Source organism: Callithrix jacchus, chromosome 10 (assembly GCF_049354715.1).
Source record: "Callithrix jacchus isolate 240 chromosome 10, calJac240_pri, whole genome shotgun sequence".
In the NCBI taxonomy this organism is placed as follows: Eukaryota; Metazoa; Chordata; class Mammalia; order Primates; family Cebidae; genus Callithrix; species Callithrix jacchus.
The window spans coordinates 26,065,663-26,087,705 of record NC_133511.1 but is presented as its reverse complement, the minus strand read 5'-3'; the positions used below and the strand labels follow the sequence as shown (position 1 = coordinate 26,087,705).

Here is a 22,043-nt window from a genome sequence, read left to right as displayed (position 1 = left end):
CTTCCTGTGCCTTCGGCACTCCCAGGGTAAGAATGTGGACCGGGCAGAGCGCATGGGGAAGCCGCAAACACTGGGCTGCCTGGTGCCCAACCATCTGAGCGCCCTCCAATGCACAATGCAGCCAAGAATTGCCCAAGGGATAGGAGGTCACAAGGATGATCTTTGTGCAAGACAAGAGCATGGAGGGGAAAATAAGAGGGATGTGGGGGCTCAAGGGCATTGAGAAGAAGCCCGGACTGAGCTGTGTGCCTCCCTCAGCTGTCTCCAGCACCACTTACTTCTCACAAAGGAGTGGGGGTGCAGAAACGCTAGTGAAGGGAGGTGCTAAAAAGCAAAGGCAGTGGGAAGCCCTGAATTCCCCTACAGGTGATTTCACATTAAATACAATGAGTGCTCTACACTTGTAATTTTATTTAATCCTCACAATTCTACAAAGTATCACCATTTTACAGATGTGGGTTGAGGCTTAAAGAAGCCAAAAAACTTGCCCAGGGTCAAGCGCTAACAGTGACAAACATGCAATTTAAACACATGATGGGAGATGTTTCCGCCCTACAGTGAAAACTCCAGGCCACATTCATCCTAGAATGTGGATGGAAGTAGCTGATGGTAAAGGCCATCTGTTATATGCACTGTGGGGCAGGCCAGCCGAGGACAAGCACAGCTCCATCAGGAAGGTGAGACTGGCATGCTCTGCCCTAAGTCCCCAAATGACCTGGAAAGACCACAGCGCCCTGGGAAACAAAGCTGTTCTGTGTATCAAATCACCCCCACATCTACCAAGGCCAGCACCAGTCCTCCAATAGCTTTAGACTTCATTATTGACTCAGAGTCCCTGGATAATGCTCAGGTTCAAGATCAGTCTGCAAAGGCCAGGGTTATTTCCACCACCTCTTCAACTTTCATGGAATAGGAAGTACTTTCACATAAAGAGCAAAAATCTCACATCGAATCCGTTTCTGGTGAAGCCTTTTTAAACAAAGTATATAAAGCAGGAGGCCATGAAGCCGATTTTAAGTTTCCAGAATGGAAAGGACCCAGGGAAAGGAAATAAACATGGTGCAGTCCTTGGGATACTTCTTAGAACAGGAGAAAGAAGCCTACCAAAATTCTGTTTCTCACTTCCTGGTTGGAGAGGAGTACATGCTGCTTGGGGCCACAAGGTGTATACACACATACATACACACACACAGTATACACACACACAAAGTATATACATACACACACAAGGTATACACACACACGGTATACACACACACAAGGTATACACACACGATATACACACACACACAAGGTATACACACACACAAGGTATACACATACACACACACAAGGTATACACACACAAGGTATACACACACACAGGGTACACACACACACACACACACACACACACACACACACAGAGTTTCATTCGTTCTTCCCAGGTATCGTGTGTGGTGTGTCCTTGCACCAGAAAAAAAAAAAAAGACAAAAGGGAATCCTGAAATTAGTTTCTTCTCTGGGAGCTTTCACTATAAAACACATTTTTTATTAAAATAAAAACATAAGTATGTAAATAAAGATTATCTCAATTTGCAAATAGATTTTTATTATAAATGCTCCTTGGTGTGCATATCTAAAGAAACAAACACTTAGATGTAGATCAATGAAAACCAAATCTTAAATTTTACTTCCCCTTTAAAGGGGTCTTTTGAAAGTCTCCTATCTAAGTTGTTTTCAGGAAGTGTAATCACATACCAGTGATTTGCAGCTTTCAAATCAAAATTAGCAGCAGTCTCTGGGAGTCACTGATAAAGAGCTGGCTCACTGACAGCTGCCTCTCATTTCCAGTGAGCCTCTCACCCTCTGTTCCCTAACTCCTTATGTTTCAATGTTCCTAACCAGGTCACAAACTGAGAAAAATGAAAAAAATGTAAAAGCTACTCTACTTTCTAGAAATAAGGAGTTGTTTTCCTGGCCAAGTCCATGATGCTGCAAGGCCATTAATTCTTTCCCTCTCTAACCGCCAGTCTTCCTCGGCCCTCCTCCTATCCTTCCTAACAGCAAGTTCTTTGACATAACACTGAAAGCTTTCATTACTACAAGCCTTATAGTTTTCCTACTCCCCTACCCCCCGATCTTTAAAAGGCCTTCTGTGAATATACACCATTCACAAGATACGTCATCAAATTGTCATCTACCTCCCTGGTTATATTTATGCCTCTGCCAATATCTGCCTGCCACTCCATGTTCCCAGTGCTTTTCTCGGAAACAGTCCACTCAGCCCACCCACAGGGTTGAGACATCCTCAACCCCTGAGTAGAGAGCTTCCTTAAGTTTCCTGATTGGAGAACACCAGACAAGAAATAGCATTTCCTTTCACTGTTCCTTAACCTTGCGGCCCTTGGCAATATTTTGGAATGCTGAGAACATTCAAAGAATGGTTCTTTGTAACTGTTTTTTTTTTTTATGGTGAATCTAAACAATTAATGTTCAAAAAGGTTAGTGAGGTCTCAGGAAGTCCTGGAAAGAGTTTAATTAAATGGAGCTTATCTGAAATTTATTCCCAATTATGCAAGAGAAAAAGTACTATTCTGGATAGAAGCTGAATATAGGAAGGGATTCATCCCCCTGAAAATCACTCTTAATTAGACAAAAGTTCAGGTGGACTAAAAGTTACCACCTTCACCACCTTTGCAAGGAAATTAAAGGGCTCTCTGCTGCCTAAGGACTAGGAAGTACATATGTGACATTAACGGGCACTGCACTTCAGAAAAATATTAAAAGAAGGCAAGTAGAGATAAAGTGACATAAATAAGGATTCAGGGCCGGCGCAGTGGCTCACGCCTGTAATCCCAGCACTTTGGGAGGCCGAGGCAGGCAGATCATGAGGTCAAGAGATCGAGACCATCTTGGCCATGGTAAAACCCCGTCTCTACTAAAAATACAAAAATTAGCCAGGCGTGGCGGCACATGCCTGTGGTCCCAGCTACTCAGGAGGCTGAGGTGGAAGAATCGCTTGAACCCAGGCGGAGGTTGCAGTGAGCAGAGATTGCGCCACTGCACTCCAGCCTGGCGACAGAGTAAGACTCCGTCTCAAAAAAAAAAAAAATAATAATAATTCAGGCAGAATTTTCAGATAATGGCGTCCTATTTGACTTTTAATATAAATGTCAAAGTTTCAGGCAAGGTGTGGTGGCTCATACCTGTAATCCCAGAACTTTGGGAGGCTGAGGCAGGCGGATCACGAGGTCAGGGATTTGAGACCAGCCTGGCCAACATGGTGAAACCCCGTTTCTACTAAAGATACAAAAAATTAGCCGGGTGTGGTGGCAGGCACTTGTAATCCCAGTTACTACGGAGGCTGAGGCAGGAGAATCGCCTGAACAGGAGAGGTGGAGTTTGCAGTTGGCTGAGGTCTCACCACTGCACTCCAGCCTGGGCAACAGGGCGAGACTCTGTCTCAAAAATTAAAAAATTAAAAAAAAAAAAAGTTTCTCTAGCTCTCCTGCCATGCAAGGGCTCCATCAGTGCAACAGAGATTCACTGAGAAAAACAGCACAGACCTGAGGGATATTTCCAACCAGATTCCACTAGCTTTATGCATAGTAAGAAAAGAAACGGGGAGACATCCCTTAAGTGTGAAAGTTGGTGATGTGTGTAAATAGTCTTGGGAAGACTCAGAATGATAGATGGTTCTGGACTAGCTCAGTTCAGCAATTCCAACTCCAATCCCCTAGGGTTGTTTCAACATCTGATGCTGCTCTCATTCTCTCCACCCAACTCCACCCTCCCAACCTTCCAAGGCTCTTGAGAGGAAGCTATGTCTCTGTTCAGGATGTGGATGTTTAAACTGTGAGCCTTCCCTGGGAGCCCAAAATGGGGCAAAAAAACAGCACCTGCCTCTCAAAGTTCATTTTTCTCTAAAAAATTTTTGCCAAGCCCTTTTGTAATAACCCTCTAAGCACTGTGGTCTCTTTCAGCTGCTTCACACCATCTTCAGTCCCTTTAAGTGAGGAAGTACAGCCTTCCCATAATCTGTCATCTAATGAGACTTAAAGTTCATCTCTTTGTCTTATTTATTGGGTGCAGGATCCCAAAAATCTCTAACAAGAGAGACAGACTCAGTGAGAAAGAACTGGACAGGAAAATCGACTATAACTACAGACACACACCTACACCCACACCACCTGCATACTCCTCTTTAAACTTTTATGTCAGAAAGAAGGTCTTATTTCTTGGAACCACATCTGGTACAGAATCATGGAAATGTTGGAAACTAACAGTTTTCCGAAACTATAATGAAGACTTCAAAAAGGTTGGAGAGTTTAGAATAGAGCTTACAAACTCAAGTTACACTTCTCAACCTTTGTTTAGGAAGCTACTGTGGCATGCTAGGTACAACTGAAATGGATAGTGTCTCCCAAGAAACCTCAATCCCTAAGGGCGTCCGACTTCAACTTGAATACCACTAATAGCCAAGCGCGTGGCTCACACCTGTAATCCCAGCACTTTGAAGGCCGAGGCGGGCGGATCACCTGAGGTCAGCAATTTGAGACCAGCCTGGGCAACATGGTGAAACCCCATCTCTACTAAAAATACAAAAGTTAGCTCGGTGTGGTGGTGAGCGCCTGTAATCCCAGCTACCAGGGAGGCTGAGGCAGGAGAATCGATTGAACCGGTGGCAGTGGGGGGCGGGGGGCTGCAGTGAGCTGAGATCATGCCATTGTACTCTAGCCCGAGAGACAAGAGCAAAACTCTGTCTCGAAAAAAAAAAAAAAAACAGAAAACCACTGATAGAAAGCAATTTAAACACTGTTCATGGTTTGATTATGCAAAGCCTGTGTTGGAGTCATTTCACGGATGTCTTACTTTCCCCTACCTAGCTTGTGGGTGATTTGAAGACAAAGGCTTTTCTGTAACCAGCCATGTTACTCACTACCTAGGCAAGTATTTGGCACTACAAATGTACCTCACCTGTTTCATACCCTCTGGCATTTTCCATGATGCAAGGCAGTTTTCCAATTAATATTGATATCATACTTTACAGTCTACAAAATGTTTTTATGATCATATTCCCATTAGGTCCTTAAAACCTCATTGTGAGAGAGAGACATGAGTAATCACTATTTTCCAGCTGGAGAAGCAGAGGTTGACTCACCTAATTAAACGACAGAGCAGGGAGTTGAACTCACGGCCCAACCGTCCCTATTTGGTGTGGAACGCACCTCACTGCCTCCCACAAAAACCTGCTTCCAAGCTCAAACTCTTCGTAGGCTACGCAGCCTCTGGAGGAAAGCAACAGAATGTATTTATGTCCTTGGAAAATGTAAATAAAATCTTTAGTGTCCAAAATTAAGGCACACCATGTGATGTGAACACAGAGTAACATTTAAATGTGCTCCTGCGCTACAGACCTTGACCCTTATCCTGCCCAGCAAGGTGGTGGAGCTGGGAGTCTCTACTCCCTCCGGGCCTCAGTTTACCCTCTGTGGACTTCCGGAGTCTAAATTCGATGGGGCAGAGCTCTTCCACTCCCTTGCAGCCGCGGGCGGTTCCGCCTCCACACCTTCCCTCGCCTCTGCGCTGAATCCAAAGCAGGTCGCATGACAGAGGCCCAGCGAGAGTTCGGAGGGGCGCGGCCCCCCAGCCCGCCCGGCCTCCCCAGAGTCGTCGCTAAGGCTTTGGGCCGCTTGCCAGGAAGAAGCCGGGCTCGCCGGAGGTGGGGCGCCGGGGCCAGCGTCCCGAAAGGCCCAGGGCGGAGGCCGGCAACCTGGGGGAAGAACTGCCTGCCCTGCGACATTCCAGGCGAGTTCCCACGGCCGCGGGGGTCAGCTCGGCGCCTGGGTGGACCGCGCATGCGCTGCTCGGGGCGGGGCGGGGCGGGGCGGGGCGGGGCGGTCCAGATCAGTAGCTCCTCTCTTCCCCGCCCGCCCGGGGAGGAAACTGCGCGAGCGCCTAATTAACGCCGCTCAAGGACACTGGGGATTAGCGCAGGCTTTACACGCAGACCGTAGAGTCGAGAGGCGCGTGCGATGATCCTTGAGTCCGGATTCCTAGAGCAGTGGTTCTGGGTGCTTGGGGAAATTCCAGATTCGTGGGTCCTGTCCCCAGCAGCCTGGGTGAGACCCAGGAATCTGCATTCCCAAGTCTCCCTCGGTAATTCTGAGATAAGCGGCCCTCCTTGGCTGGACCCACCCTCTTGTTGCAGAGAAATGACCGGCCCACGGGCTTACAAAATAAGGCGACGGAGCTGGAGAAGAACCCCGATCTCCCGACTTGCCCTCCAACACGTGCCCTACTGTTCTCTCCCCTCTTTCCCAGGGCATGGTCTAATCAGTCCCAGGCAGGCTGGCAGGCAGTTCATTCCCATTGGTTGGGCTAATTGAAGGCTGAAAGTTCCCTTTCCCAGAAAACCAAAGAACCCCATCCAGCAGCCCCACATCAAAGCTCCACTCTCAGCTCAGACCCTTGGCCAGTATTGTCTCAATCTGTGTGGGATATGGGGCACCTTGGAGAAAGCTATCCCCAACCCCCAAGCAAAACAATGGCCTATTTGGGTGTACACACACCCCACACTCAGTCTTCTCAGTATGTGAGCAGGAAGGACCGTCTGCACACAGAATCACAACCCACCAAGAATGTAAAATGCTCCCATGTCTATATGTGTGCATGTGTGGAGTTTGGAGGGGTCTGACCCACCCCTGTGTGCCGGAGTCTGGCTTGAGTTTAGGCACGTTCAGTAACAAGCCGTGACCTCAGTCCAGGCCAGCTGGATCATATGTGCAGACAGCCATTCTCAATGGCCCTGGGTGGGGAAACCGACACTCCCTTGCATCTCTGCATGAGCAGCAGCTGGGGACGCATCAGGGATGAGCAGAATTCAGATCCCCACACACTCACAACCCCTGCTGTCTGCAAGATCCCTCCCCAGGACAAAGTCTTCAAGATAAAGTTTGCCCTTGTGGAGGGGAGGGGGCTTGGGGCTGCAGATGCTGGGGTTCTACTTACTCTCAGAAGCCCCCTCTTCCCTAGCAAAGCAACCAGACTGAGAGAGCAGAACTTCTGTTCCCTGGGAGGGTCCTTGGGTCCGTTCTGGGGGATGAGGTGGGTGTCCTCAAGGCCAGTCCAACACTCTGTGGAGAAGTGTCATTTTCCTCTGTTCTTCCCAAATTGCTGCCTCTCTTTATCTGTCCCGTCCCAGCCTGGCTTGTCTCAAAACCTCAAGGCTGCAACTCTTTCCGAGAAAGCCAGGAACACAGCTGCCAGTTCCATTCCCCAAGGGGGGAGTTCCAACTCTCTCTCCTGGCTCCAGATGTAAAGGAACAGCTGTGGGGTGGCAGGAAGCCCAGTTGGCAGCTAAGCAGGATCTGGGAAGATGGAGAACGAAGGCGGGAGAGACAGGCAAACGGCAGGATTGTTATGATTCTAAAGACCTAGGAAAGAAACTGTTTCATCTCCTGGCCCGACAACTGGCTGATAGGCCTTGCCAAATCCTTTCGACGCTGCCCTCCAGGACTGCCCACCCCATCACTGGCAGCCTGGGCTGCTGGCAAGACCTTCCATAAACTCCATTTTCTGGTTCTCAGTTAATCTGAGAAGGGAAACTTGGCTTTCTTTGTCTGACCCCACCCCTGTCCTTAAAACATGAACCTCCCAAGCATGAGATTTGGGTAACTGAAGAATGGTGTGGGAGAGAGGAAGGAAGGTGGGAGAGGGCTCTGCCACTCCCATCTGGCATTCTCCAGCCCCTCCCTCCCCTGGGCAGTAAAACTAGGATGCAGGGTGCCAGGCTGGGTGTCTGCAGACAGGGCTGCTGTGAGCACCACCTCACTCTCCCGCTATGCCAGGGTGGTAATGCATGACTGGGCACACAACACTGGACTCAATAAGTAATTATTCCCTGAGTGACCATGCCCTGCTCTGGTCTAACAAGCCTGCCAACTGCCACACCCTGCCCCATGCTTTCCCCAACCTGAAAGGACACTGGAAATCACAACTGCTTCCATTTTAAGAAAAATAGTTTAATGGTAGGTTTGTAAACTCTTTTCTAGGTAAGGTTCCATTCTCGGTGGAACCCCCACACCACTGCTCTTCCCATGCCTGCTGGGAGGTAGCAGCCCCTCTCTGGAGGGCACCCACCCATTCCCAATGCCCTGCCCTCCTGGGAGTCAGGTGCTGGGTCTAGGCCTTGATGGGGCCATCAGCTGTAGGTTTTTACAAAAAGTGGGCAGAATACTCTACTGGCCTCTTTCCTAGATGCATGGGACCAGCCCACAGCACCTTCCTACCCCTTAATTAAATAGCCCATTAAATAATCTCTTGGTGCTGGCAGAGAGGGGGTTCCACAGCAACAAGCCCCCTGCCCTGGCGGGGCTCCCGTGGCCCCAGCGCCCCCACCCTGACTGGATCTCGGCTCCGTAAGAACAGCCAGGGGCATGGCCTCATCTCAGACCTGGCCAGGCCCGGGACTCCCTCCCCAAGAAGGGGTGAGTCCAAGTGGGTCATACTGGCACCGGGCATCCCCACAGCCACAGATGGGGGTCACCCAGACAGCAGAGTAGGCAACCGACAGGCTACAGCTCTCGCCCAGGTCAGAAGGACGTGAGGTTCTTGACGGCTCCCATCTCCAGCATCCGCTTAATGGCCAGCGCCTCTTGGGAGACATTATGGCCTGACCCCTGTGGAGACAGCCAAGGAAATCAACTGAGGGACTCCCAGGGACCTCTCTGTTTCCAGGAAAGTCTCCCTACCCCTCCCCATGGCCCCACACTTCTTGAGAGCTCCCCTCCCCATGCTGGCTCTTGGAAGGAAGACAAAACGTGTGTGGCTGAACAGAGAGGACGCTGGCTGGGGAGTCCAGATGCCTCGGTTCTAGTTCTGACTCCAGGAGCCACCGCTGGGTCTCGGCACTGCTCCCACTCACCCAGCATCCCTCTGACTGTCTGGTCCCTAGGCCCATCCACCCACTGCCCCACCATGCTCACAAGCCAGGCACTTACCGCCATGGACTTGAGTGTGATCTGCTCATAGTAGTGAATGGTCTGCTTCTTGTTGTAGGCATCTGGGTAGCCGAAGCCAGCGATGTGCACCAAGTCACAGAGGTGGAGGGCCAGCGTGATGGCCAACAGGCCTGTGGTGGGCTTCTGAGGAACAGGGGCGGGAGGGTGTTAGAGGAAGCCCTGCTCCTCCCACCATCATCTCTGCCAGCGCTCTGCAGTAGAACTTTCTGCAGTCATGGAAACGTTTTCCATCTGCGCTGTCCAACAAGACAAGCCACAAGCTAATGAGCACGCAAAGGGGGCCAGTGCAGCTGAGGAAATTAATTTTTTATTTTATTAAATTTTAATTCATTACATTGTAAATTTAAGTTGCCACATGTGCTAGGTGCAGTGGTGCATGTGTTCCAGCCACGCAGGAGGCTGAGGTTGGAGGACTGCTTGAGCCCAGTAGTTCTGGGCTGTCATGCACTAGGAATGCACCGGTGAAGAGCTGCTGCACCCCGGCTTGGGCAACATAGTGAGACCCCATCTCTAAAAATCAAATATAAATAAGTAAATCAATAAATAGTCACATGTGGCTAGTGGCTGCCATTCTGGATGGTACAGCTCCATGCATCTAGGGCCTCTAGAGATAAGAACAACAATCAGAATGCCAACCATCATTACATCAGTTACTTTTTAAACGCTTACATGTGCCAGACACTATGTTTAGTATTTTACCTACCTACTACAAAACATTATCTCATCCAGTCTGGCAAAAACACCTGGAGGCAGATATTATTATTAGCCCCATTTTACAGATGAGAAAACTGAGGCTACAAAATCATTAAGCAACTCCTTCAAAGGAAGGGAAGTGTTCTGTTTTCCTCCATGCAGAACCTGACCTTGTTCTGAAGACCTGGGGCTTGACATGCACTAGCTGTGCGACCCTTTATGGGGGTGGTGCTCTCTTTATTTTTTTATAAAGATGGGTTTTTACCATGCTGCCCAGGCTGATCTCAAATGCCTAGGCTCAAGCAATCTGTCCACCTCAGCCTCCCAAAGTGCTGGAATTACAGGCACGAGCCGCCGCACCTGGCCTCTCCTCTTTAAAGCAGGACAGCAGTACCTTTCCCATCTACCTCACTGGCTGCTCTGAGGACCTCGCTTGCTCCCTAATTCATCTGCAGTGATGGGCAGTCTGATAGTCTCACTTCTCCCACTTCGCCTTCCTCAGTTCCAGCAACCTGCATTGCACACAACTTCAGCTGCCCACACCCATTTGGGAGCCATTCCTGGACCTCATCAGGCCTGTCGACATGCCAGCTTCCTCCCTCTCTGAGCTCTCCTGTCTTCTCATCTTCCACTCCCTGCCTGGGCCTTCTTTTTCATCCTTCTTGCTTTCGCCACCAGTGTGTTCTCTCATTCAGTTGGGCTGAGCCACACTTCCATGGCCTTCTAGCCAGCTCTGCCTGGACACAGGCTCCTTACACTCACCAAATTCTTCCTCTTCCTCATACTCTCTGTATTAAATATGGCTGTTTTTTGTTTTGTTTTGTTTTTTTGAGACAGAGTTTTGCTCTTGCTGCCCAGGCTGGAGTGCAACGGCGCAATCTCATCTCACCATAACCTCTGCCTCCTGGGTTCAAGCAATTCTCCTGCCTTAGCCTCCTGAGCAGCTGGGATTACAGGCATGTACTAACATGCCCAGCTAATTTTGTATTTTTTTTAGTAGAGATGGGGTTTTTCCATGTTGGTCAGGCTGGTCTTGAACTCCCAACCTCAGGTGACCTGCCCGCCTCAGCCTCCCAAAATGCCAGGATTACAGCTGTGAGCTACTGTGCCCAGCCTTGTATTAAATATGTTACCATCCCCTCTGCTGTCCAAGCTGGAAACCTAGAATTGGTCAGAAATCTCTCAATTCCACCTGTAAAATATATAAGGCAGACTTGTAAGAGAACCCCAATGACCCTGCTCCTCATGTAATCTCATCCCTTGCGCGTGTGTGGGGAACCTGTGAATATGATGCGATTACGTTACGTTACTTTATATGGCACAGTTGAACAGAAGAGGAGAGGCTGTCCTGCTGCGCTTGACCTAATTACCTGAACCTTTAAATCCGGGTGTCAAGATCAGAAACAGAGGCGGTCAGAGATTTGAAGCACAAAAAGGATCTATCATGCCATCGCTGGCTTGAACATGGAGGCTGTACAGCAAGAAATGTGGGCCACCACCAAGAGCTCAGTGTGGCCCCCGACCTCCAGCTCACAGCCAGCAAGGAAATGGGGCTTCAGGTCTACAATCACAGGAACCAAATTATTTCAACCACAAGAATGTGCCAGGAAGCAAAAATTTCCCCCAAGCTTCCAAATGAGAACTGTCTGGTTGACAAACTGAGTTCAGCCTTGTGACACCCTAAACAGAGAACGAGCCATACCGTGTTGTTCTGATCTACAGAACTATGAGCCAGTGCACGGGTATTGCTTTAGGCAGCTAAGCTTTTGGTATTAGTTAGGGAGCAATAGAAAACTAATACAAGCCCGGTGCGTTGGCTCACGCCTGTAATCCCAGCACTTTGGGAGGCTGAGGAGGGTGGATCACCTGAGGTCAGGAGTTTGATACCAGCCTGGCCAACATGGCGAAAACCCATCTCTACTAAAAATACAAAATTTAGCCAGGTGTGGTGGTGCATGCCTGTAATTCCAGCTACTTGGGAGGCTGAGGCAGGAGAATTGCTTGAACCTAGGAGGCAGAGGTTGCAGTGAGCCAAGATCACCCCACTGCACTCCAGCCTGGGCGACAGAGTGAGACTTGGTCTCAAAAAAAGAAAAGAAAACAATGTTGAGTCCATCTCTTCCTTTTCCCTTCCCACCGCTGGGAGCTGGGTTCAGATCCTCGCCCTCTCTCACCTCCCTCTCCAGCCTCCTTTCCGTCTGTAACCCTATACATGGCACAAAACGCCTCCTTGTTGCCCTTCAACTCCACTTGCACTGGAACAGTTAGTGCTGGAGGAGCCGCCTGCTCTGGCCAAATGGAATGCCTTTATCCAGCTCTCTGCCTGATCCTTCCAGCTGGGCTCTAGCACCACCTCCTCTGGGGAGCCTCCCAGACATCTCTCAGCAGGCGTCCGCCCCTCCTCTGAGTTTCCACGGCATTGGGAACAACTCTCTATTGTGGAATTTTATCACTCCACAGCGTAACCTGCATTCTTGCTGTGCTAGACTGAGGTCCCTTAGGGGAAGGAGCACAGCTTCCTTGCCAAGCATGCAGACTTGGGGCCTGGCATTGAGCAGTCACAAAAGTACCCTTCAACACAGAACACTGAATAACAAGAGATGTTCTGTAAACAATAAGATCACTTATTCAAATCCAGCAAATATTTAAAGAGCAGGCACTGTGTACCGGTCTCCAGAATAGGTATTTTACATCATTATTATTTTTAAAAATCCTACAACAGCCTTAAAAGGTCATTATGGGCCAGGGGCGGTGGCTCAAGCCTGTAATCCCGCACTTTGGGAGGCCGAGGTGGGTGGATCACGAGGTCAAGAGATCGAGACCATCCTGGTTAACATGGTGAAACCCCATCTCTACTAAAAGTACAAAAAATTAGCTGGGCATGGTGGCGCGTGCCTGTAATCCCAGCTACTCAGGAGGCTGAGGCAGGAGAATTGCCTGAACTCAGGAGGCGGAGGTTGCAGTGAGCCGAGATCGCACCATTGCACTCCAGCCTGGGTAACAAGAGCAAAACTCCGTCTCAAAAAAAAAAAAAAAAAGTCATTATGGATATTAGCCCATCATACAGGTAAGAAAACCAAGGCTCTGAGCAGTTGATCTGCCAAGACCCACACTACACAGTGCAGCCAAGCGCGCCCTACCTTCGTCTGCTGGTACCTGCCTCTCACTACCCCACACGGCCTCCCCGAGGGGCTCCAAGAAATGGGTGGAAGTACTTGGGAAGCTCAAAGTGGGTTAAAGCCTACCAGCTGAAGACTACCAGGGCACTGCAACCAAAACCATAACTTGCTATGGCTCAAGGACATCAGGTTAAAAAGAAGAAACACATAACTTGTGGTCAGACACAGTGGCTTACACCTATAATCCCAGCATTTTGGGAGGCCAGGACAGGAGGATCACTTGAAGCCAGTAGTTCAGGACCAGCCTGGCCAACACAGGGAGACCCCCATTGCTACAAAAAATTTAAAAATTAGCAGGCGTGATGGTGAATACCTGTAGTCTCAGCTACTCAGGAGGCTGAGGCAGAAGGATCACCTGAGCCTAGAAGTTCGACGTTACGGTAAGCTGTGATTGCATCACTGCACCCCACCTTAGATAAGGTGACAGAGTGAGACCTTATCTCTAAAACAAAACAAAAACCCCTAACTTGCAAACTGCATTGGCTTCCTGAATTGACACACCATACCAAACCGTGACACGCAAGAAGAGGCTGAAGTTCTAACTGTTTAATGCATTCAGACCAGTGTTTCAAGATAAGATCAAAGATGAAGCATCTAACAGTAACTCTGCATTCACGTTGTTCCACAGATCTGACCAGTGATGTTTGGCAGCTCCCCAGTTGACAAATTCTGACCAGCGCCTGCCAAAACCATCCTCTCACTCCGGCCCCTAAACCCAATCCGGACAGTCCCCATCCCTCCCTACTTAGTAGATGCCCCTTGCTTCTCCACAAAGTGTGCGCTCCCCTTTGTGGCAGTGACTTTAATGACAGGTGTATTCCCAGAGGGAAAATGCAAACTGCTATCTCTGTTATGGGGTCCTTCCACAGCTTCCTAAGCCCATAGGAACGTCCTCTTCCCGCCCAAGACCCTAGCCCTCAGCCCTGGCTTCCCATCATCACCTGCTTAATCTTGCGTGGCTGTTGCATTGGCAGGCTCAGCAGTTTGTCAGCTGCAATCTCCATGAAGAAGGGGTTGAGAATCCGAATCTGTTTAGGGTTGACATCCCAGATGAGGGGAGGCTGTTTCCAGAAACCCTTTTGCACCTAGGACGATGGGGTGAGAAGGAAGAGACAGAGGCGGGTGAAGCCCTATTTCTCAAATCCAACCCAGTGGTCCTCAGCCAGGCGAGGGGGTCCAAGTGATAGCAGAGGTCTTCAGGAGCACAAGGTGAGAGGAAAGGGAGGTGGAGTCTGTGCCAGAGATGGGAGACAGGAGAGGACCAGGAAGAGAGGAGGAAAGGCACACCCTCAGGAGGCCAGGTAACCAGGTCTACAGAGCAGAGGGTCTAAACTCTGGAGCACTTCCAAGAACATCTGAACAGGTAGAAGGGCCTAAAGTTTTAGGCTGTCTAAACACTTAACAAAAATGCCAGATGGGACAGTTCAGCCTGTCACCGGATGGCAAAGTGATGTAGTGAACTCTTTCTGGGGATCATCTGTTAGGACACAGACCACCCTGCTCTAACCTGCCCCCTGCTGGAGATGGCTGCTGGAGGGTTCCTCAGCTCTCAAGTTCCTCACAGGCAAACACCTACTCGGGTAGCTTTCCTGTTGCAGATGGCCCTGGAGTGTGGGTGCCTGTGGCTGCTGCCACCTGATGCCTGCAGGCTTTTGTGCCCAGTTGCTGGGATGGCTTATCGGAACACTGCCCTTGGAGGGCGGCCTAAGGCGCTGACCACCAGGAGCCCAGTTCATGCTGTCCCCACAGTGGCTCTTTAGAACTGCCAGGTAGACATCAAAGAGCATGAGGTCCTGACTCAGGCAGCGTCCCCCACCCTGAGCCTTAGCCCCCACCCCGTCCTCCCACTTACCCGCTTCTTATCGCTGAGGATGGTCTCAATCCAGTGGAAGTCCATTGCTTTGAAAGCTACCAGGACGAGGAGTGTGTCTGGGTTGTTTTCTACTTTGGGGTCGAAGTGGGCAGATTCAGGGTAGAAGAGACGCATGGTGGTCTTGGAGCCCACGTCACCCTCATAGCCAGCCACTGGGGCATTGTTCAATCTGGGGGTTGGGGAAGGATTCATCACTAGAGGCCCCTGGGCCTGTCTACAGTCCCTGGCTTGGACATCCAGTTCCCAAACAGAAGTAGGAAGAGACAGTCACACACACCTGATGACCACGTCGTACTTGTTGATGGCATCTCCCAGCGAGCTGTTCCGCAGCCGGTGCCCATTCCCCACGACCACGCAGCGGCGGCACCTGAGGCTGCCGTAGGAAGAGGAGTGTCAAGCCCAGAAGTCACCCTGCTCCACCCCACGCTCACTGCTCTGGATCTGCCTGGGCCTGTCTCAGGACCACTTCTAGGCCCCCTCAGTCCCCGGTTTCCATGGAGCAGGCATCACCCCGTGGTCCTGCTTACAGTCATGCTGGGTTTTAAAAGAGGAGACTGCGCAGAGCACAGGAGACGGCAGAGTAGTGGAGGGAAGGCACGGGGGTGTATCAGTGAGAAGTGCCAGCTTCACTGTTACAATTCTCTCAAGCAGACTGTCCGCTCTGCACCCAGATGCCTAGGCTAGGCTACCATGGGAATTGGCTGGGATGGTGCCAGGCCATGACTGTTTCACACGGGGGCAGGAAAGAGGGGAAGGTGCCCAGGCTGGAGTTGGGAGAGTGCCGCCTTACCTCTGGATGCTCTCAGGGATGGAGTAGCTGGTGATGGCTAGCACCCGGAGGAGCAGGTCCTCTACAAAAGAGCCGGGTGGAGGGACTGAGGCGACAGCTAGCATTCTGAAGGCTGCCTGCCCTCCCTTCACTGCTCCTCAGAGCCCTGGCTGCCTTCTTCTTCCCCTGGCCCTGGTACCTGAGCTGGGCTCAGAACTTGGGCACTGGGGCCATGGACAGCAGAGAACAGGAAGCCCCGGGGCCAGGGCAAGCCCATGGTTCCCACAGAGCTGGGTGGGAACTTACCGCTCCCCTTGGTCCCATAGGGCAGCTCATAGGCAGATGGTGTCTTGACCCAGAAATAATCCTTAAGCTGCAGGAAGATGGGCTGATCCCGGGAGTAGCTGTGCAGAGGTGAAAGCAGGGTGGGGATGAGAACAGAACTAATCTTGATGCCAGAAGCAGGGTCAGGTCCATGACTAATATTATATGGCCTTCTCTTCCCTCCCTGGCTTCACCTAACCATGTCCACCAACATGGCTGCTCCTTCCATCCACTCCCCACGCTGTGAACCCCTCAATCCCAGTTCACTCCATGCCCTGCCCTACCCGCCTCATCCTTGAGTACTTACTTGCCAAAGAGCTTAGAGGCCTTCCTCTCTGCCTCACCCTGGAGGCATGGCTCCTTCTTCTCTGGGATGGGAAAATAAAAACTGGAGAGAAAAAGGACAGGAGGCAGGAGCCGCAGTCAGACCCAGGGGCCCATGTTCCAGGCAGCCTAACTTTCTCCCACGGTATGAAGGTCCCAAGGTGCCAGGGAGGAATCATCTCAAGTTAAGCTCTACTTGGAACCCAAGTCCTTGAGGATCCAGGTCTTCTTGCCCCTGCACTCCCTGGGTGAGGGCCCAGTGACTCATCCCATGCCCTACCCCCATCCACCCTCATGGAAACACTCCGTACCAGCGGCTGAAGGGATGAGGTCATGCACTGGCTCTTGGAACCTTCCTGTCCTACTAGGTCCCCCGCTCCATGATGCTCCATGCTCCATCCCTAAGCCCTGTCCCTCACAAGAACCAATGGAAGGACATGGAAGGTGAACTCACAGCTCAATGTACCTGTCTTCCCGGGAGATGGAATACAACACCATGACAACCAGGACCAGAGCCAACATGGCCAGGAGCTTCCAGCCTGCAGGACACATGCACAGAGGAGCTAGAGGCAGAAACAGGCAGGTACAGCCCCAGTCCACCTTCTCACCTGCCACTTTCTGAGCCCCTCCGACCCCTAACCCAGGAGTAGTCTCTGGCCCTCTCCTGGCCCTGGCTGAGGGCTTGACCCTAATTGTGCCCTCTGTCCTTGAAGGCGAAGAGAGGGGCCCCTGGCTGTCTGTCCCCACACCCCCCAGAGGTCCCAGGATGTTGCTGCAGATGGCTTCTGGAGGCCTGTCCCCCAGGGTGGAGAAGCCCTCAGATGACACTCACGGGACTTGCTGATCATGTTTCTCAGCAGGCAGCAGGGTTCCTGGGGAGAGCTGTCATCCCGGCTGCCTCGGGCCACCTAGGAGATAGGAGTCACAGGTATCTGTCTGGTAGGCTTCACAAACTCTCCTGCCTAGACACCAGAGCAGGACACACCCACTGTCCGTCCCTCCCTTCCTCCAGAAAGCACAAAGCTGCTGCCTGGGGCAGTCATCCTGAAAGTGACCTTTCTCTCCCAGGATTCCTCCTAACTCCTCCAAGGGCAGCATCAGGGATCCAGGTGAGTCCTGCCATGGAAGGGAAAACCCAGCCCTCACAGACTCGGTCCCAAGCCAGGCTGGCCTACTCCTGACTCTCTAGTGTGGTTCTTCTCACCGTCCCCTTCTGCATTTTGACCCACGAAGAGCCAGCTCCAAGAGGCAGATAGCTAACCCACTGCTGACACGAAAGTTAAGCCAACTAACTGTGCGAGGGCTTGATTCCTATTTTACCCAACTGAGGTCACCTATTCTCCACCATCTGAGGCATCCCTTGGTCTGGCCACTGCCTGCCTCTCCATCATCAATCTGCAGCCAAACAGGTCTGCTCAGGCCAAAGGCTGGGAGTGAGGGTGGGGCTACGACATGGTCCTCACGAGGCCTCCTTGATCCCTTCTAGACCCTGACCAAATGCAAACGGTGCTCAACCCCGCCTCCCCGCCACCCAGCCATGGGGTAAGCACAGGGAGAGAAGGTGCTTGAATAGGTAGCATGGGGAGCTGGGAGTGTCAAGAGAGCTGGTCGAAGAGGAGTCAGGAGATGCTTCCAACAAAGGCAGCAAGGTGACGACTGTGCATGGGAAGGGGTGAGCTGCTGTTCACCCCCGCACACAAGCAGAGGCTTCCTCACAGGCAACAGCTCAGCCAGGGCCACACCGCAGAATCCTTGTGGAAGAAATTTCTATGGCTTCCACAGTCACACAAAGAAGCACTAGATGCCAAGTGCCCGTTTCTTCTATCCACACCATGCTTCCTGATGGTCTGGATTGGAAGAGTCACTTGGACCACTTCCTAAAAACATTCCAGGGCCCTTCCCTGGAGACCGCCTTGGTCGGCCTGAGTATGGCCTGGGACAGGCCTTTTCAGAAATGGCCCAGGGGATTCTGACGGTCTAAGCACTAGCGTTTGTGCACCAATGGAAACCTTCCATTTTTTTCATAGGGGCTGGGGATAGCATCTGGATGAAGCCTGGTCCATTTTACAGACCATTAACCAGTGATCCTGAGCCCTGTCCCGTGATGGAGTCAATGTCCTGCTCCCCAGCAGGCTCATTCCCAGGCTCCACTCTGAGCTCATAAGCACTGAAGAATCAGTCTTGAGTCAGAGGAGACAGTCAGGCAGCGATCAGAGTCAGACTCCCTCAGTAGAGTCAGAAACACCATCTCCAGACCCCAGAGGGGATGAAGCCTGGCCCTGTCCAGGAAAGAAAAGTAATCAGCAGAAGTCCTCAGTTAAAGGTGTTATCCTAGAAACTCCCCCATCAGCTCTTCTAAAAGGGGCAATGCCTTCCCTACCCTTCATCCCAGAGCAATCTCTGAGTCATTCCCTACCACATGGCCCTCCTCGGCTTCATAGCTTTTCCCATCTGTAATCAGCTTAGTTACTTACTTGTTTGCTTTCTGTCTGTCTCCCCAACTGGGATCTACGCTCTGTGAGGGTTGGAATTGGATCTGTCCTGTTTGCAGGTCTAGTCCCACATTGAGCACACTGCCTGGCACACAGTAGAGTACATCAGAAAGTACTGAACGCGTAGCATGCTGGTTACAGTGGATGATCATCCCTCCCTCTCTGATCTGCAGTTTCCTTGCTGTCAAAGTGAGAAATCAGCCTATTCCCACTGCTCAAAAAAGGTCAGATCAGCCCCATGGGCATCCCAGAGCCCTTCTTAGACAAGTGGATTCTTTGGCTCCCTTCCAGACCTTAAAATCAGAATCTGCATTTGAACACGATACCCTGGCGATTCATATATACATTCAAGTTTGAGAAGCACTGGTCAAGCCTGATTTTCTTGATTATGGCTGAAGAGGAGACTCACCCTAAGTACTTACAAAAAAAAATTTTTTTTAATGAGTATCTGGGTCCCACACACAGGAATTCTGGGCTGATTCATCTAGCCCAGCACTGGAATTCACTGAAGTCCCCTGGGTGATTATAATTTGCAGCCAAGGTTGAAAACCACTGGTCTGGATGATCTGTGGGTGATGTGAAGTACACTTCTCAAACCTTGATGTGCACATTGTGACTCAGAGGGTGCCAGAGGGCGGGTGGGGATCTGCATTCTAACCAGCTGCATGGTTAGTATGGGGCCTGCTGCATGGCTGGGACTACTCTGAGTTGCGGAGCTCAGAACCAGGATGCCTCCAGCTCTAACATTCCAGGATCTTAGGAACTGCAGCCTCTCTCGCCCTCCCTGCTTCCTCTCTCCATCTCCCTTAAGTTTCATCCTCCTTTCTATTCATAGGTCACAGCATTGGCTGCACAATGAAATGAACTGAGGAGCTTAAAAACATTCAGCCAGTCTAGCCCCACTCTCCAAGATGTTTATTTAATTGGTTAGGGCTGGGGTGCAGGCATGAATAGTAAATAGCAAAACAAACCAGCAACCCACCTCCTCTGTGATTCTAAAATGCAGGCTGGGTGGGAAACACGACACTACACAGAGCTCATTTCACCTCAAGTGAAAGACAAATACTCAGGTACCCTCCAGGCCTGTACTCCAGGAAAAAGACCTTTGGCTCTGTGTGAGCAGCTAACCAGTCCTGAACAGCAAGACAATTAGCCCTTCTTTTACCTCTTCCCCAATAAAGTTCTACATTGTCTTGTCTTCATTCCAAAACTGCACTAAGCAGACTGGGCGAGTCTTAGGGCTTGCTCCGCAATACCCGATCAGGGATTTAACCCCCTCCCCTGTGGGCCCAAGCAAGAGGATTGCTCAGTGGCCCCAGGCATGCCAGGGCTCCCAGGGCGGGCTGCTGCCTCAAGACAACATGGCGCCTTCTCCTAGCAGCTACCCCACATCACTGGTCTAGCTCTGGGCATAAAGGGCAGGAGAAAAGCCACAGTAGAGTACTTAGGTGGGAAAGCAGGCATCGAATCCACTCATGTCCAAGGGGACCAGCCTCTCACCAGGAGGGCAGCTCACCCAACCTGCTGGGCAAAGGTGCCCCAAGGGAGGAAGACCATCTGCTCTCCTGGTACTCTGCTAGGAACCAAGGTGTCCCTGGCCTAAGAGAGCTGGTCAGTTTTACCACAGAACTTGCCCAAGGGCAGAACTTGGGGACGAGGTGAAGAAATAAGGCCCAGTGGAGGCAGAAACCATGCCTCCTGCTGCCCCAGCATTCCCAGCCTGACGCACAGCGAGTACTCAGCAGGTATCCGCCAAATCAAGAAGGGCAGGGCTAGATAGGCCCCCAGGGGCACAGTATGGTACCCAGCCCCTCAGAGCCCCTGGACCCATAAAAATGATATGGCTTAATGTCAAGGGAAGGGATAGGGGAAGACCAGAGGGGTAGAAGCTTAGGGTTTACTTGCTGGTTCTGAGATCTTAAGTGATCACTTACTCTCACTGTCCTCAGTTCTTGTTTTTTTCCAGACAGAGTCTTGCTCTGTTGCCCAGGCTGGAGTGCAGTGGTGCCATCAGCTCACAGCAACCTCTGCCTTCCGGGTTCAAGTGATTCTTATGCCTCAGCCTTCTGAGTACCTGGGACCACAGGCATGCATCACAACACCCAGCTAAGTTGTGTATTTTTAGTAGAGATGGGGTTTCTCCATGTTGCCAGGCTAGTCTCAAGCTCTTGGCCTCAAGCAATACACCCACCTTGGCATCCTAAAGTGCTGGGATTATGGGCATGGGCCACCACACCTGGCCATCACTGTCCTCAGTTACGTAGGGAAAACCTGAAGCCCCCTGTCTGCCTGCTGTCTGCTACCTCTAGACTCTCCTACCTCCCCTCTTCCCCCAAATCCTTCACCAAGACACCAAAACCTCCTCACCTCCCCAGAATAATTCGCAATCAATGACCCCTCTTTGCCCTGTGTCTCCTACCTCTTCCTTCTCTATTCTCTAACTTATAAACATACTCAAGTCTCCCTCTTCCTAAAGAAACAGCAAGCCTCTCTCTGTTCAATCTCCTCCTCAGGCTCTCCCTGCATCTCCCTCATTCCCCTCCAGTGACCAAACTTCTCCACCTGTACTACATCCTCACTTCCCACTCTATCCCCCGCCACTACACCATTCCCTTCACCCTTGTTTTTATTCTGAAATTGCTGTTGCTGAGGCCAGTGACTGTCTAACTGCCAAACCCAAGAAAGGTCTATTGTCAGTCTTTACTGTGCTAGGAGGCCTTTGATGCTGTTGGCCCTGCCTCCTCCTTGGCTTCTAGGTCAAGGTCAAGAAGGACCTGGACACAATGTAGGCACACTCTTTGCTGCTTTATAACCCTCCAAGTTTTCCTCCTGCCTCTGAGACAGGAGACTCTGCTGCTGGGACCTACCCTTTTTTTTTTTTTTTTTTTGAGAGGCAGTCCCCCTCTGTCACCCAGGCTGGAGTGCAGTGGCACGATCCCACTGCAACCTTTGCCTTGCAGGTTCAAGCGATTCTTGTGCCTCCCGAGTAGCTGAAATACAGGTACCCACCACCCTGCCTGGATAATTTTTGTATTTTTAGTAGAGATTTTAGTAGAGGGTTTCACCATGTTGGCCAAGCCAGTCTTGAACTCCTGACCTCAAGTGATCTGCCCACCTCAGCCTCCCAAAGTGCTGGGATTACAGACATAAACCACCGAGGGCCCACCCTTTAAATGCTGATATTCTCCAGGAAGCTGTCCTTGAACCTCTGCCTCTCCCCGCCATACATTTTCACCAGAACAGTTGACTCATTTTCAGAGGTTTAACTACTATTCATACACTGATGGTTCAAGCTCTTTATTTTCAGTGTTAATTTCTCTTCCACACCCCACCCTAATATTTCCAATTTTCTAGCTGGATGATCTTAATTCCTCAAGTGGAAGA

General features: G+C 50.9%; 1 protein-coding gene across 15 annotated transcripts in view; it reads right to left on the bottom strand.

Moving 5' to 3' along the window:
* Positions 1-7,985: 7,985 nt before the first annotated feature.
* ST3GAL4 (ST3 beta-galactoside alpha-2,3-sialyltransferase 4) overlaps positions 7,986-22,043 on the bottom strand; it is a 57,142-nt gene continuing 43,084 nt past the window's right edge. For 3 of the 15 annotated variants that reach the window (XM_035265046.3, XM_078339792.1, XM_035265047.3), the window contains exons 2-11: positions 17,000-17,075; positions 16,622-16,730; positions 16,151-16,231; positions 15,826-15,923; positions 15,541-15,601; positions 15,028-15,123; positions 14,730-14,919; positions 13,819-13,962; positions 8,985-9,128; positions 7,986-8,663 (exon numbers count right to left, since the gene is read on the bottom strand). In XM_035265046.3, the coding sequence (XP_035120937.1) occupies positions 8,577-8,663; positions 8,985-9,128; positions 13,819-13,962; positions 14,730-14,919; positions 15,028-15,123; positions 15,541-15,601; positions 15,826-15,923; positions 16,151-16,231; positions 16,622-16,730; positions 17,000-17,015 (1,026 nt within the window). In that variant the 5' untranslated portion in view covers positions 17,016-17,075 and the 3' untranslated portion in view covers positions 7,986-8,576. Of the gene's footprint in view, positions 8,664-8,984; positions 9,129-9,294; positions 9,516-13,818; positions 13,963-14,729; positions 14,920-15,027; positions 15,124-15,540; positions 15,602-15,825; positions 15,924-16,150; positions 16,232-16,621; positions 16,731-16,999; positions 17,076-18,239; positions 18,447-22,043 lie in introns of those variants that run through there. The other 12 variants (XM_078339788.1, XM_035265049.3, XM_078339786.1 and 9 more) reach the window with 11 other exon arrangements.